Raw genomic sequence first — 17,924 nt, 5'->3', positions numbered from 1 at the left:
CTGCAGAATAAAGGAAAAAACGTTATTTAAAAAAAATTGCAAAGATTATAAAAACAAAAGCAAATAACCCCACCAGTTTCATTCATGAATACCACTGTAAAAATCCTAAAATGTCAGGAAGCTATCTTCCTGACAGAATTGATTAAATTCAACTTCATTTCTGACTTTTTTTAAATTAAGAAAAAAGAAATGTTCATTAAGAAAAAAATCAAGTTAAACTTTTATCACAATTAAGGCTGCAAAACTATAAATATTTCCACTAACGTTAAGAAGTGAAGATTCAATATGACTAGAGTTACTACTATTATTTAATATTGTTTGGAATATGTAAAGTATGACTACATTTAAGTTAAATGCAAACTGATTTATAAAAAGTATATCAGCAGCTGACTGGGGCTAGAGGCGAGGGAGGGATGGATTACAAAAGGCAGAGGCTTTGGGAAGGATGGAAACATTTTGTGTCCTGATCATGGTGGTGGCTTCATGGGTGCATACATATGTCAAAACTCACTGAATTTTACACTTGAATACATCTTATTGTATGTAAACTAGCCACAATAAATAAAAAAATAATTTAACAGTTTAATTGTACACTTAAGACATGTACATTTCCCTCCCTGCACGTAAATTTATCTCCATTTAAAAAAAAATGAGAATGATTTTTATGTGCTAAAAATGAGGCTCTAGATATATTACTAAGAAAATAAAATTAAGAATGAAGCATGCAAAGCACAACCATATTTATGTTTAAAATAACAAATTTTATTATATAGGTGCATAAAGAATTTCTGGAATGATACTCAAGAATCTGGTAATAGTGAACAGTGCCTTGCGGAGTCAGATTAGAGTCTATGGTAGAAGAGAAAAATTTTTTATTATACAGTCTTTGGTACAAATGAATTTCTATAAACATGTTCATGTAGTATTTTTTCAATTATAAATAAAATTTTCTTACTGACTTAAAACACTGAAAGCTTCAGATGTATCTAAAGTCATTCAAAAATAAAAAGTACACTTTTTAAAAAGTATGTTCCTTCAATAACCCCCAAAGATATTTTAAAAATACTTGTCCACCTTTATGTTTAAATAAGTAACAATCCTTTTCAAAACAAAACAACAAAAAATCAAAACAACAGAATTCCCCAATAGATAACATGAAACCCTTGCTTGTCTGGGTCCTCAATTTGACATAGACAATCCAGAGAAGTACACCGCTGCACCACTTTCACAGTCAACATCAAGGGCATGATCTACCTACCGAATCAGCTGCCAAATGGTTATTTGAATTGGTGAACTCGGACACCAGCTCATCAGCTACTTCATTATATGACGTTGTACCTTTCCGCTGAACTTTCTCACACACTTTCATTGAAAAATGTCTCAAGCCTTTTCCATTTTTATCTCCTTTTTTGCTTCGTTTGCTAAAAGAGAAAATAAAATTATACTCCATTATACTTACTAGAGACTTCCTTTATAAAACTATACACTAATGTGAGAAGACAGGAATTTGATTTTTTGTTCCCAGTGCTCAATTTTACATTGAATTAGAGATAAGGAAATGTTTTAAAATGCTTTACCTTAAAAGCCTAATAAAGTGTGCAGCAAGAGTGCCTTTTTATGCTCACTCATTTTTGCCTAAATATATACTGACCAGTTACTTACTATTAAGTATCAGATGCTGTTCTACACATTAGAAGACTTGTGAAAACAGTGGACAAAAACTCTGCCCATGCAGAGTTTATATTCCTAATACTTATCTTTTTGCATTCTACGTATGCTATAGACTTTTCCCCCCACCTAAAATTAAAAGTACCACTATTCTAGAGTTCTGTTATCTACTCAATTTTAAATCAGAAGTCATTGGTATTGGGTGGGGAGGGAGGTGGGAAGGGGGTTCAGGATGGGGAACACATGTACACCCATGGCTGGTTCATGTCAATGTATGGCAAAACCCACTACAATACTGTAAAGTAATTAGCCTCCAATTTAAATAAATTAATTAATTTAAAAAAGAGAAGTTATTGGTGTTAGTAATGGACCTACATCTTCAGTTATCCTAAGTTAGGTTAATGCCTAGGCCAAACCTTTGATAATGCAATCATTAAAATTTCAGAGGTAGTTTAGTTCTACTAATATCTGAGTACCAATTATATGCTAGAAACTGTGTGTATTAGGGGCTAGAAGAACAAAAACAGTAACTGATACAAAATCCTTTCCCTCAGTGAATCCTAAGGCTGAAAGAGAGGCAAAACTAATATATAATGACAGATAATTCCTGTATATTAAGGTAAGTGCCAGGTCAGAGTTATTCACAATGCTTTATGGGAATTGGTAAGAGAGGTATCTAGTCTAACCTAAAGGAGGAAGATTCCTGCAGTAAGAATCAATGAAAACAACCCACAGAAAGAAAAGGCAATCTGTGGAAAGGGAGAAAATATTTGCAAACCCTTTATGTGATATGTGGTTAATATCTGAAATATCTAAGAAACTCCTACAACTCAATAGTAAAACATGTAACACAAAAAACAGGCAAAGGACATGGATAGACATTTCTTCAATGAAAACACACAAATGATCAGTTATAACCAGCAGTTATATGAAATGGTGTTCAACATCACTACTCATAAGAGAAATACAAATCAAAGCCACAATGACACTATCCCCACATCTGTTAGGATGACTATTTACTTTTAAAAAAGGATTACAAGTGTTGGTGAGGGTATAGAAATTAGAACCCTTGTACACTGTTGGTGGGAACGTAACATGGTATAACTGCTACGGAAAAAAATATGGAGGTTCCTCAAAAACTTAAAAATGGAACGACCATAGAAGTCAGTAATCTCATTTCTGGGCATATCCAAAAGAAATGAAGTCAGGGTATCAAAGCGGTATCTGTCAAGTTCATTGCAGCTTTATTCATCCAGCCAGTCCATCCTAAAGGAGACCAGTCCTGGGTGTTCACTGGAAGGACTGACGTTGAAGCTGAAACTCCAATACTTTGGCCACCTGATGCGAAGAGCTGCCTCATTGGAAAAGACCCTGATGTTGAGAAAGAGTGAAGGCAGGAGAAGAAGGGGACGACAGAGGATGAGATGGTTGGATGGCATCACCGACTCAATGAACCTGAGTTTGGGTGGACTCCAGGAGCTGGTGATGGACAGGGAGGCCTGGCGTGCTGTGGTTCATGGGGTCGCAAAGAGTTGAACGTGACTGAGCGACTGAACTGAACTGAACCAAGACAAGGAAAACTCAAATATCCATAGATGGATGAATGGATAAAGAAAATGTATGTGTATACATATATATTCACACAGACATACAGACATATTTATATATATACAACAAAATATTATTCAACCTTGAAAAAAAAATTCTGCCGTATGTGACAACGTGGATGAACCTGGAGGACATCATGCTAAGTGAAATAAATAAACCAGTCACTGAAGGACCAGTGTTGCATGATTTCACTTGTATGAAATATCTAAAATAGTCAAGCTTCCAAAAGCAGAGGCTGGAGGGAAATGGGGAGTCTGCTGTGCAGAGGAACCTAGACTTCATCATATTCCATCAGTAGAATTACATTCATTTGTAAGTTATTTACCTGTTCTAAAGCATTATGTCCACTAAGAAATAGATGCTAAATGTTCTTTTCAAAAGAGTAAGGGAAGATATCTACTTTCTTTCCCTGCATTCCCAAAAGAATCCTCTCTATGTATTCACTGTGGATCACAGACTACTACTGAAATACTGTTATAGCACTCAGTGGTATTGAGGGGTGGAGTGGCATGGTAAAATTTTCAGTGAGGCAGAGATTCTGGCTGCCGAGTAATTTATGGAGGGCAGAAGCAGAAACAGGAAGACTCATTGGACAGGTTACTGTAATGGTCCAAGCAAGCAATGCTGAGTCCTGGAATTCGAGCAACTGGTAGGACTAGATAAGGAGAGATGGATTTGCAAAAATGTTAAAGATAAAAATCAGCAGAACTAAGTGACTGACTGCTGTGGATGGTAAGGAAGAGGGAAACAGGGCAATAATCCTTAAAAGGAGGGGTCATTACTGAGATAGAGGAATTTGGAACGAATTCATGAATTTCATGTTAAACCTTTTCACTTGCATTGTCTAATACTCTGGGCATATTCTACTTGTGGCTATCAAACACCTGAAATGGGACAAGTCTCAATCAAGTATGCTGTTAATTTCAAAGACCTATATGAGAGATGAAGGTATAATTTTTCTATTAATTACCCTTTAGATATACTAGATTAAATAAAAGATGTAACATCAGTCTCACATATTCCAGTTTACTTTTTAAACTGAATGCTGGAAAATTAAAACTCACATGTGGCTTGTATTACATTCTATTGGGCAGTGATGAGGTTGAGTTTGACATGCCTATAGAATATCCAAATGGGTATATTCAGTAGACAGTAGAATAATACCTAGGTCTACAGCCAGTGGGAGAGGCCACTTATAAACCTATCAGCACCTGCATCCAGTTCTTATCAGCCCCAGCGATTAGGCAATACTCTCTTTCCTTTTCAAATCTAACTTTCTTTTTCAAGGTAACGGCTTTATTGAAATACAATTCACTCACCATAAACTTCATCTTTTCAAGTATAAAATTCAGTGGTTTTGTTCAAGAGTTACACAACCATCACCACAACCTAATTTCTCCACCTTAAAAAGAAATTCTGTCCCCATAAGCAGTCACTCCCCACCCGCCTGTGCTCAAGCCCTTGGCAACCACTGTTTTACTTTCTGTTTCGATGGATTTGCCTATTTTGCAATGTCAGCTTTGCAACTGGAGTTTCTCACTTCAGTGCTTCTGATCCTGTATTACTTGCTTTCCTTGACCTGGCCCATTCAGGTGTTTGTTTTTCAAGTGTACAGCCTATCATGGAACCTGAATATGGTCACAACACAAGACCCACCTTCCAGTTTAAAGGAGACACTGAAGACAGACGAACATGTTAGCCTGTACTAAAGAGATGCTGCGGGACTCCCCTGGAGGCCCAGGGGTTGAGAGTCTGCCTGCCAATGCAGGGCATGGGCTCTATCTCTGGTAAGGGACGATCCTACATGCCTCAGAGTGGCTGGCCCTGTGTACCTGCTGCAACTACTGAAGCCCAGCAGCGGCCAGAAATCAATCAATCAATTAATTTAAAAAAAGAGATGCGATACGCAAAATCTTTAGAATTTTTATTCAGGACATATAATGTGGTTTCTTCAGCTAATAATTTGGAAGGGAAAAAGTGAGAAAAATACAGAGGGAAAATCTACAGGCTATAAATGACTTAACAATTTATTTAAATTCTGAGTCATATAGACTGTAAACACACACACACATACACATCTCCAGTTTTAAGAGAGTGTGGAAAGACAGCAACAGCAGCATAGTTCTCAAACTCTCCAAATCCCCATAAAAAACAGAGCAAGTAAACAGCAAAGCCTGAGCCCCTTGACAACGTTTATAACAAAACTAACTGACAAGGTACCTTCGACCCACCCCAGATTACAAACTGGGGCCAAAGGCTTACACAGTAGTGTCTGTGTTGGTAGAAAAATAATACTCAATCGAGCGGCATTTAATGGAACTAACAAGAATTTGCTAGAAAGAACAGGCCAATTTGAGAGCACCAGTTGAAATGAGAAGTTCTGCCCTCTTCCATACCAGCTGAGTGTAGGAGGCTGAAATAAAGACTGAGGAGGTTGCAACAGTCTAGCCCATGTGACTCCCACAATTGACATTCAAGAGCAAATGAAAAACACAGAAGGTAGGCAAAGAATATATGGACAATAAGAGTTTCTGAAGAAGAAAATCAAGGCAAGGGAAGAGAATAAATACTAAGTGCTGCTAAGTCAAGAAAATGTTTATGAAATAAAAGAAGAAAAGAGACTATATCAACCCAGAATGACAAAGACCAAAAGATTCTAGTAAAATTGCTGGATTTCAAAGAAAAAAATTATTTAGACATTTAGAAAAAAAAAAAAAAAGAGTATCAGATTTTCCAAGAGCAAGCTGTTACACTAGAAGAAAATTAAGGCATTTAAGAAACTCCAACAAAGTATGAGCCAAGAATTTTTATATTCAGCAAAACTGACTGAGACAGTCAAAATGATTAGAGAAACACTGACATAAAGGTCTTGTGAGAAATTTATGTACAGTTAACTGTAGACGTTAAGATTAAGTGAGAGCTAAGAGGCATATAGTATAGTGTATAAATAGGTGTATGCTTCAACACTATAGGACTATTACCTATGATTATTAGAAAAATGAGAAAAGAATGGAGAGAACATATACAGAAAAATTTTTAATGTTTTCAGTGCTTCACAGGTGGTGCTGGTAAAGAACCTGTCTGCCAATGCAGGAAACTTAAGAAATGAGGGTTCGAACCCTGGTCAGGAAGATACCCTGAGAATCAGGAATATACCTTGGAGGAGGGCACGGCAACCCACTCCAGTATTCTTGCCTGGAGAAATCCACGGACAGAGGAGCCTGGCAGGCTACTGTCCATACCGTTGCAAAGAGCTGGACACGACTGAAGCAGCTTAGTATGCACAATCACATTAGGTTACATTATTATTATTATTTGGGACTATTAAGCATATAATATGGGATAAAGTCAATGAGTAATTACCATATACACTAATTCTATCGTCCTTTTCATCCTCAATGTCCTTAAAAGTCAGGATTCTTGATATGGAAAAAAGAAGATTGAGATATAATAGAGGAGAAGTTTAAAATTTTCTAGGTAGGGGTCTTTATACATCACAATAACATATTAAAAATACAACGGGGAACTCAACATGCCAATACGTAACTTCTGATCCTACTGCAGTTCTCATCTAGATGAGTGATAGCATTCACCCAACTGCCTGAAACAGAAACAACAGAGTCATCCTAATCCTTTCTATCTAATCAAATTCTATCAAATGTAATCTAAGTCTTGTCTTAAAGAGCTCTTGAATTCTTCTCTCTCTTCCCATGACCCTAGTTCAGGCTCTCATCATCTCTCACAGAATATAACCAGACATAAAAAAGAATGAAAAGATGACATCTGCAGCAACGTGGATAGACCTACAGATTAACACACTAAATGAAGTTTCATAAGCAATACAACCGAAGGATACACCTCAACAGTGGCTGAATCAAGAAATGAAGCCGCACCTTTGGAAGGCTGGTGGATCATCATGCCAAACCAATCAACATTTACATCTAATTCAACCGAATTAAGGACAGCTGATACCTCCAGTACAGATAGGGGACTTGGTCCTACAACCAAACCTGTAAACCACTTTTTTCAAAGTTAAGTGTACAATGCCTCCAGTAAAAGAATTTTACAAGTTAAAGGCTAGATGAAGAACTTAACAACAACAACAAAAAACAACTCAAAATGGACAAAAGACTTGAGCAGACATTTCTTCCAAGAAGATATACAAATGGCCAATAAGTACATGAAAAGATGTTCAATATCACTAATCATTAGGGAAACGCAGAACAAAACCACAATGAGATATCATTCACACACATTAGGATGACTTTAAACAAAACAAACAAAGAAAACCCCAGCCAATAAGCACTGGGAGGGCATGGAAAAATTGGACCCTTCATGCACCCACCACTGGTGGGAACGTAAAAGTGGTGCAGTCTCTACAGAAAATACTATGGTGCTTCCACAAAAACAAAGTATATAATTACCGTATGATCCAGCAATTCCCCTTCAGGGTGTATATGCAAAGAAATTTCAAGTAGGGGACTCAAACAGATGTTTGTACACCCACACTCATACCAGCAACATTCATAATAGTCAAATGGTGAAAACCTAAATGTCCATCAGCAGATGAATATCATATGATTTCTTTTATACGAGCTACCTAGAACTGTCAAATTTATGGAGACAGAAAGTATAACTATGGTTCCCAGAGACTGCAAGAGGAGAGAGTGAAGAGATGTTCCTTAATAGGTATGGGTTTCTAGTAGGGGATGGTGGAAAAGTTCTGGAGATGGATAGTGGTGATAGACGCACAATAATGTATTTTCTCAGTGTTTGTTTATACGTTTTGAATTTATTAATCTATTTTCTCAGTGGTTTTTTGTTGTTTTGGTTTTGAATTTATGTTTCATTGTCTTTTATGTTTAAGGGTTGATGGCTTTTATGCATCTATAAAATAATATGCTGAGGTTTCCAGCATTTTGTAATTAATTACTTTCAAAAAACCAACTCAGTATACAAGGGATTATGCTTCTGAGCAAAACAAACTTTCTTGTTCTTCATTCTTTAAATTACTTTCATTGTCACATTTGGCTTACTATTACTGCTACCACATTCAGAGAAGATGTGCCTTTTCTTGACAAAAATAGTTCAGGAATGCTTGACTCCCCATCACAAAATGAGGGTTAAGAACAAAATAATACAGAGTGTACTTTTTAAATTTAGCTAATAATTTGAAATAATAAACTTAAAACCAGGCTTATTTTAGAAATTCAAATGGTTGAAAAAATGTTATTAAAATGTCTACATTTTCACAGATCTTCTATATGCTTTTGAGTTATATTAAACAAATAAACTTTAAAATGTCACAGGCTACAAAAATTAACTCAAAATGGGTCAAAGATCTAAATGTAAGCACAAAACTCATAAACCTGTTAAAAATATTGGTGTTAAGTCTTTATGATCTTGGGACTTCGCAATTCTTAAAATAAGATATGATACCAAAAACATAAGTACCACGAGAAAATATAAACAAGATAAACACAGTCAAATTTTGAAAGTTCTGTGCTTCCTGTAGGTGAAAAATCAGTCCAGAGATCAGAACTTTTTTGCAAACCATATATCCGACAACAGTCTTGTATCTATAACCCATAAAGAATTCTTATGACTCAATAACAAAACCAGCACCACCAACAAACCAAAAGATCTCAATAGAGTTCTTCAAAGAAGATATTTAGCCTTCCTTTAAGCTGGAATGCCATCTTGCTAGCAATCTGCCGAAATGACCAACATAAAAGGAAAGACGAGAGGCATCTGCTCTGTTCTCTAGGCTTTTCAGAAAACACGGAGTTGTTCCTTTGGCCACAAACTTGAGACTCTACGAGAAATATGACCTTGTAGACATCAAAGGAATGGGCACTGTTCACAAAGCAATTCCCCACAAACGCCACCACAGCGACACTGGAAGAGGCCGCCATGCTGTCCAGCATGCTGTTGCCATTGTTGTAAACAAACCAGCAAGTTAAGGGCAAGACGCTTGCCCAAAGAATGACTGAGCACATGGAGCAAATTAAGCACTCTAATGGCCGAGAGAGCTTCCAGAAACATGTGAAGGAAAGTGATGAGAAAAAGAAAAAAGTCAAAAAAGGTACTTGGGATCAACTGATGCACCAGCCTGCTCCACCCAGAAAGGCACACTTTCTGAGAACTAATGGGAGAGAGCTGGAGCTGCCAGAACCCACTCCCTATGAATTCATGGCATGATTTTAAAAAACAAAAACCCACAAAAGATCTCCAGACTCTAAAAATATTTCTCTTAACTGAGTGAAAGTGTGGTGTCCCTTCCCACAAAGGAATATTTGAAGCAAATTTTAACTGTCCTAATTCAGTAGGTGATGTCATTACTATTCATATTTAGTGTTTTTTTTTTCTTCCTGGAAAATATGATGTGGTTTATTGTGCAATATACTCCAGTGGTTAGAAACTGCCAGAAATTACTCATAAAATATTTGTACTAGGAAAATAAAAAGATATACAAACAGCCAATAAACACTTGAAAAAATGCTTAACATCATCAACCACTATGAACTGCAAATTAAAACCAAAATGAGATATACTTCACATTCACAAGGATGGCTAAAATAAAAACAGATGGATAGGAAATGTTGGTAAGGAGCTGGAGACATAACCTTTGTTGGTGGGAATATAACTGACAGTTACTCAAAAAGCTAAAGAAAGAATTGCCATAGGTAATTTTATTCCTAGGTATATATTCAAGAGAAATGAGAACTGATTTGTTCACAAGTGTTTACAGCAGCATTTATAACAGCCAAAATAGAAAGTGAAAGTGAAGTCACTCAGTTGTGTCCAACTCTTAGCGACCCCATGGACTGTAGCCTACCAGGCTCCTCCATCTATGGGATTTTCCAGCTGAGAGTACTGGGGTGGGTTGCCATTTCCTTCTCCAGGGGCTCTTCCTGACCCAGGGATTGAACCCGGGTCTCCTGCATTACAGGCAGATGCTTTTACCATCTGAGCCATAAGGGAAGTTAAAATGGAGAAACAACTCAGATGTCCATCATTAATGAACAAATACAGGAAAAATGCGATATATCCATACAATGTTATATTGTACATAAAAAGGCAGGCAGGCAATGAAAAGGAAGGAAGGATAATCTATGCCACAACATGTAATTTCTGTGTGTGGAGACGGGGCACAGGCCATCTGGCCATCTGGAGGGTTGAGCAGGTTCCACTGGCCCAGGTGCTCCTTGGATAGGTGTCATTTCATCATCCTCGGTCCTTCCCCCACCAATTCATTCTCACTTTTTATGCCTCTCAACTCTGGGCCTGGGACCTCACCAAGTCAGTGCAAGTGAAAATAGCTTCTGTCTCCCAATCTGACTTTTCCCATGCGTATTTTGGGACATGGGTTTGTCCACTTTCACTTGTCATCTTTATAATCACACCAGCCTTCATCTCCTAATCCTGGAGAACCCTACACCTCTATCATGTTTTATGGCATTTATGAGATTTCCTTTTTTTTTTTTTAAATACACAAAATATTTCAACAGAATCTTATGAGTTGGAGATTAAAAATGACTATTCAATCCATCATCTCAAACTAGAAGCTCCCTATCTAAATTTTTCAAGTGGGCCAGTTTTATTTATTTATTTTTGGCTGTGCTGTACAGCTTTTGAGATTTTAGTTTCCCAACCAAAGATCACCCCCAGGCCCTTGACAGTAAGAGTACATAGCCCTAACTCCTGGGCCACCAGGGAATTACCTCAAAATCTTAAAAGTAGAGTTTACACATTTTCTCAAACCTGAGCTCTCTGAACCACTCAAACCCTCTTTCCAAATAACATGAAAATTTGGTCACAGGCTGTAAACACTATCATTTCTATTAGTCTCTTTATCCCATTTAAACAAGAAATTACACATAATATATAATAAAAACTACCTTTCTCATTAAAGTAAGTTAACCAGAATATTTAAATCAGCAAAGTAATTTAGTAACATAATTTAGGGGAAAAAATCCAACCCAAATCCCATTTTCCTGTGTATTTATATCCACTGTGTGAGGGAGAGGGGAAATGGGAAAGAAATGTTTATTATTTACAGATCTTCACTCTTTCTCCACCTTGCATTATGTCATCCAGGCCTGGGTTGGCCTCATCCAAACTGAGGATACTACTGATTACACTAATTGATACTCTTGATACATACATAGAAAATTGAAAAACCTCTCAAACTTCATGTGTCCAGAACAAAACTCAATTCCTCCCCAAACCTATTCCTAACTACAGTAAATGCTAATGGCACCAGTATTCACCTAGCTCTTACTGCAAAAAATCAAGTCATCCTTTGTTTCTCTTTCCTTCATTCAATCCATCAATAAATTCTGTTTCCAAATTGCAAAATTTACCTATTTTTTCCCATCTCCACTGTCAGGTCACTGCCTCCTGCCTTCTAACTTATTTCTCCACTTTTGCTCTTATCTCCTTAGAGTCCAGATCCCTCTCAGCAGTCAGTATGAATCAGATCACATTACTTCCCTGCTTAAAATCCTGTTTAGAATAAAACCCAAATTCTCTACCATGACCTACAAGGCCTTTCATACTCTGACCTGTGTCTACCTCTCCCTCCTCATCTCGTATCTCTCTCTGACTTGCTCATGATCTCCAAGCCACTGTGCTTCCCTGAGTATCACAACCTGGTTCCTCACTTGGGAGCTCTGCATTCGCCATTCCCTGTGCCTAGAATCCCAAGCTCCTCAAGGAACTAGCCTGTCTTCCTTGTATTCAAACATCACCCCTTAGAGAGGCCTTTCTAAGGTAGCCACCATCCTTCCAATTATCTACAGATCGTCCTTCTTAGTTTTTTGCATACCACCTATCACAACCTAGTTATCTTACTTCTTTATTGCACCTCCTCCCCAAATATAAGCTCTTCAAGGGCAGAGACTTATCTATCTTGCTTATCATTCTCATCCATGCCTAGAACTTACCAACACTTAGCAGATATTCAAAACACTTGTTGAATAAACAGACAACTTCATAAACATCGTCAAAGCAGTACAGATATTAATTATATTGATTTTATTAGTTTATTATAGTTTAAATTTGGGGAAGGAAATGGCAACCCACTCCAATACGCTTGCCTGCAAAATTCCATGGACAGAGGAGCCTTGTAGGCTACAGTCCATGGGGTTGCAAAGAGTCGGACATGACTGAGTTTAAATTAGTTTATTGTAAATAAAAGTTTTACCTATATTCCAACAGAATAAAATATATATAAAGAGTATATGAGCACAAAGGAAGAGAAAAACACCACTGTGCTAAATCCTATTCCTTGAAGACAGAAATAAAGTAAACACATGTAGGCTATTGCTGCTATCTGTCAAACACCCAGGACCTTTCTTCCCCCCAGGGAACTCTCACATAGGACACTTCCTATTTGGAAGAGATGTATTTGCAAGACACCACCAGACTGTCCAAGGAAGAAAGACAAAAGGGAACAAACATCTTTCAGGATCAAAACTCCAGGCGAGACCAGAAAGGGGGCTTTCAAAGCAATTTCTACAACCTCTTTGCAAAGAAGTTCAGTGGATCAGAACACAAAGAAAAAACTAACAAGAATCCTTCAATGGATCCTTTACCTATCAACAAGATTTCTTAAGAAAGTGACTTGGTCTTGCAAAGGAACTCAACAAAGGAAGAGCTGTGTAAAACATACTTCAAGTTGTACTGTCAAGTGGTAAGATGAGGATAAAAACCTTATATAGTATATATCCATGTGGAAGTATGCATGTGTATTATATATATAAATCTATGTCCCCAAGGAACACTAACAAAAAGACTTACTGTATTTAATCACCATAGAGAGATTAAATCACTAAAGAGACAATGAAGAAGTGAAGAGATTAGTTTGTGGTTGAGAGCTGGCTTTTTGAACCTTAGCACGGGGGAAAAGGGAACCCAAGACTTTTTACGGCATTATAAAAAAACACATTCATCTGGAGGAAAGGAATAAGTGTAAGAACAATAACACAAGAAGAAAACCACCTGTAGTCATTTGGGTGGTTTGGTTGGGGGGGGGATGGGATTCAATACAGAAAAGTTATATTAAAGAATAAAAGGAGAGTAATATAGAAAGCACTAGGAAAAAAGGCCCATGAAGCAAATGCAGAAAAGCGAAGTCAAGTCAATGGTTATGGCAACAAACCTAGTCTGGCACTTCTATACGCTATCTCTAGAGTTTCCTCTCTTATGAAGAATAAAAAGAACCTTGCTTTTTTGTATTATTTGCATACTCAGGTGATGGCAATCATAACAAGTGAACAGTTCCATTTTAAGGCCGTAAACACTGCCGAATACACGGTTAAAAAGTTGTACTGCTGCCCTTTCCCAGGTTAAACATGAAGATGAAACAGTATGAGTTGGAAAAATGAATTCCCATTAGAGAGAAAAGACCATCTCACCATACAGTTCTATGTAATACAGCAGCTTCTCAGATATGATTTTATCTGTTCAAAACAGTTAAGATCTGAGAACAACAAAGGTCAGCAAGGAACTAAACCAGAGCTAGTGTCATGCAAGAAAACAAACATTTGAAAACACAGCCTCGAGGTCTTCACTTCGGGGCCCGTTCACTTTTATTTCAGATGGGATTCTAACACATCTGGCCAAGTAGTTTCTCAGTGTACAACAAATCTGAGGTAGCAACTAGAAACTGGAAAAGACAGAAAGCTGTGTTGAAAGCCGATGACCTAACAGGAGAAAGGAGACTAAAACATCGTTGGAAAAAAGCAATTAAAAAAGCTCTAGAATCAATCTAGAAAGTGTTGCTGGCAAGGTTTTATCTAAACAGCCTCTGAGATTATGTTTTATTTTAGTATAATGTGACATTAATATGATACTTAGTATAGTGACTTGGGTGAAATACTGAGTTCAAATAATGATCCTAAAGTGATAAGGTTTCAATCCTGGAGTTTCTGATTTAGTAAGCAATTATAGTTTACTCAACAGACCATAGGTGATTCTGCTGCACACCTAGAACTGAGAATCACTGTCCTAACAGTCTAAGGAAGGATTACACTACACTTGTATTATTTAAGAAAGGAGATGTAATGTACGACATGGTAAATTAACACGACTGTATTTTATATGTGTGTGTGTGCATAGGCACTCAGTTGTGTCCAACTCTTAGTGATCCCATGGACTGTAGCCCACCAGGTTCTTCAATCCATGGCATTTTCCAGGCAGGAGTACTGGAGTGGGGTGCCATTTCCTCCTCCAGGGGATCTTCCCGACCCAGGGGTGGAACCCTCATGTCCTGTGTCTCCTGCACTGGCAGGTGAGCTCGCCACCTGGGAAGCCCCGTATGTTATATATGAGAATAAATCCTAAGAGTTCTTGTCACAAGAAAAATTTTTATGTATTTATTTTATATCCATATGAGATGGTTCACTAAACTTACTGTGATAACTGCTTTATGATGTAACGTATTAACAAATCAAATTACTGTGCTGTATTACCTTAAATGTATACAGGGCTGTATGTTAATTATATCTCAACAGAACTGGAAGGTTTTAAAAAAAAAAAGAAGTGAGGATTTACTATGATCTTTAAATGTGTTCAAGAAAACTTGTTTTTAAAGTTTGTATATTTTGAGGTAATCAAGAATAGTCACTTTAGCAGAACACTTCATCTCCCCAAAGGAGGGAGTGCGCTAAATAGCAAACTGCCAAGAGCCAAGCTACCCACAGAACAGTATCTTCTGAAACTACATAAACATAATACACTTATGCAATGATGAGTGAAGTAGAATACTCAATGTGGAATGAAATAACAGTTGAAATTTAATGAACTTAAAGTTACATGAAGAAAAACATCTCATTACTTAAGAGTCTGGGTACTAAACCTCTCTCTATGCAATAGAATCTCTTGAACAAATTACTTAAAACTTTTACTCACCTTTCTGAAAAATCAGAGTCTATAAATTCTCTAGCCCGTTTTCTATCACTGAAAAGAAAAAAAAAAGAAAATGCATAAGGAACTTTACTTCATGAATAATTTATTTTAACTGATCTAATTCCACACTGAATATATATCCAAACACAAAATTAAGAATTACAAAAGATATGTACATAAAATCAGAACTTAAATTTTGTCACTGGACCCAAGAAATCACAACAGTCATAGGTTTGAAATGAGCTTAACGAATCTCTAGGAAGAAATATTGCAAATTTATAAATGAGAAGGGCTTTCCTGCAGGAGACACAGGTTTGATCCCTGGGTGAAGAAGATCCCCTCGAGAAGGAAATGGCAACCCACTCCAGTATTCTTGTCTGGAGAATCCCATGGACAGAGGAGCCTGGTGGGCTACAGTACATGGAGTCACAAAGAGTCAGACATGACTTGTGTGTCTACCAATGAAACAAAAACAATAAATGAGAAGGTACAGAAAAGTTTATTCACTCTGGGAAGACTGGTTCTTAAAAACATTAGACAATCATACTACATGCAGTATAAAGCACAGCCAGTTATTGAAAATAGCCAAACCCTGGTCATCTCCAAAGCAGGCCAGCACTACTGGCAGAGACTTGGCTTTCATTAAAACTCGAACCTAACTTGCAGATGTATATGAGGATATTGTTAAGGACTGAATGAAGGTCATGGTATTGCTATTATTATGGACTTAACATGCTATTATGGACTTAACATGCTATTGTTAAAGATGGAACAAAGAGCCTCTTGATGAAAGTGAAAGAGGAGAGTGAAAAAGCTGGCTTAAAACTCAGCATTCAAAAAACGAAGATCATGGCATCTGGTCCCATCACTTCATGGCAAATAGATAGGGGAAACAACGGAAACAGTTATGGACTTTCTTTTCTTGGGCTCCAAAATCACTGCAGATGGTGACTGCAGCCATGAAATTCAAAGACACTTGCTCCTTGGGAGAAAGTTATGACCAACCTAGACAGCACAGACATTACTTTGCCGACCAAGGTCCGTCTAGTTAGAGCTATGGTTTTTCCAGTAGGTATGTATGGATGTGAAAGTGGGACTATAAAGAAAGCTGAGTGCTGAAGAATTGATGCTTTTGAACTATGGTGTTGGAAAAGACTCTTGAGAGTCCCGTGGACTGCACGGAGATCAAACCAGTCAATTCTGAAGGAAATCAGTCCTGAATATTCATTGGAAGGACTGATGCTGAAGCTGAAACTCCAATACTTAGACCACCTGATGCAAAGAACTGACTCACTGGAAAAGACCCTGATGCTGGTAAAGACTGAAGGCAGGAGGAGAAGGCGACGACAGAGGATGAGATGGCTGGATGGCATCACTGACTCGATGAACATGAGTTTGAGCAAGCTTCAGGAGTTGGTGACGGACAAGGAAGCTGCAGTGTACTGCAGTCCATGGAGTCGCAAAGAGGTAGATATGACTGAGTGACTGAACTGAACTGAAAGGCCATGGAATTACAGGTGATTCTGTCACTTCATCTTACTTGATAATAGAAAAGACATTATGTACACATATGAAGCGATGTCTCAAGGGGTAAAGAATCTGCCTACCAATGCAGAGATGCAATGGGTAGGGAATATCCCCTGGAGAAGTAAATGGCAACCCACTCCCATATTCTTACCTGGAGATTTCCATGGACAGAAGAGCCTGGTAGGCTACAGTCCACAGGGTCACAAAGAGCTGGACACGACTAAGCAGACACACACACACACACACGCACGCACACGCATGCACGCACGCACACACACACACACACACACCTCTAAAGAGCTGGACACAACTAAACACACACACACACACACACACACAACCCTTTTGCCTCTAATGAGTGTGTGTGTAACTTAAAGCACCCTGCCAGGATTGTTATTTCATTCATTTCTTTAATATCCTTGAAGCAAGGATATTCTTACTGAACCAAGATTTACTGTTTGCTTATTAGAACTCACAGGTGTAAGTCAATGACAGAACCACCAGCGTGGTATGCCACGTTGGAAATAATTTCTAAAGGGACAAAATAAAATTTTCAGTCACTTATTTTACTATTTCCTTTTATGGAGGGATGAGATACTAAAATGATAAGAAGGGGGAAAAGGTTGAATAAGGTTATTCTAAGGTAAAGATGGAACATGCAGAGACCTGATATTAAAAGCAGCAAATGAGTAATGAAGAAGGGACACTGATTTAACTGCCCAGCTTTAAAAAGAATCAAGATAAAACTCAATGAAAGTTTTAATATATTTTGGTCTCTTTTTTTTCCTAGTTCTTTTTCTGGTTTTACATGAAACAAAAATGCTAGTTTCAAGAAGAAATTCTAAACACACACACACATATACATAACTCCTTTCTTATGTGTGTTAAAACAATATAAAATGCAGTTTTTACATCTCCAAAGTGGCTAAAAGTCAAATCAAAAACAGCAGTCTTCTTTCAGAGCTGAAGAAAGATGTTTCAGTTATTATTTTATTTTTCTGTTTAAAATGGTTGTTCCAGGGAACTCCCTGGTGGTCCAGTGGTTAAGACTCTATGCTTCCACTGCAGAGGACAGGGGTTCAATCCCTAGTCAGGGAACCAAGATCCAGAGGCTATATCCTAGATGCACATTTTATATCCTAGACACCCATTTTATAGCTAGGACATAAAATGAAATAAACAGGTGATCTTAAAGGAAACATACTAGT

The 17,924-nt window shown here is 37.5% G+C and overlaps 1 protein-coding gene across 23 annotated transcripts in view; it reads right to left on the bottom strand.

Annotated features, from left to right (window-relative positions):
* TFDP2 (transcription factor Dp-2) overlaps nucleotides 1–17,924 on the bottom strand; it is a 207,625-nt gene that overhangs the window by 28,888 nt on the left and 160,813 nt on the right. For all 23 annotated transcript variants that reach the window (XM_069563821.1, XM_069563788.1, XM_069563812.1 and 20 more), the window contains 2 exons: nucleotides 15,193–15,240; nucleotides 1,259–1,421 (listed from right to left, as the gene is read on the bottom strand). In XM_069563821.1, coding sequence (XP_069419922.1) covers nucleotides 1,259–1,421; nucleotides 15,193–15,240 — 211 coding nt within the window. The remainder of the gene's footprint in view (nucleotides 1–1,258; nucleotides 1,422–15,192; nucleotides 15,241–17,924) is intronic.

This window comes from Ovis canadensis, chromosome 1 (genome assembly GCF_042477335.2).
Source record: "Ovis canadensis isolate MfBH-ARS-UI-01 breed Bighorn chromosome 1, ARS-UI_OviCan_v2, whole genome shotgun sequence".
In the NCBI taxonomy this organism is placed as follows: domain Eukaryota; kingdom Metazoa; phylum Chordata; class Mammalia; order Artiodactyla; family Bovidae; genus Ovis; species Ovis canadensis.
This window is presented reverse-complemented; position numbering and strand designations above follow the sequence as displayed.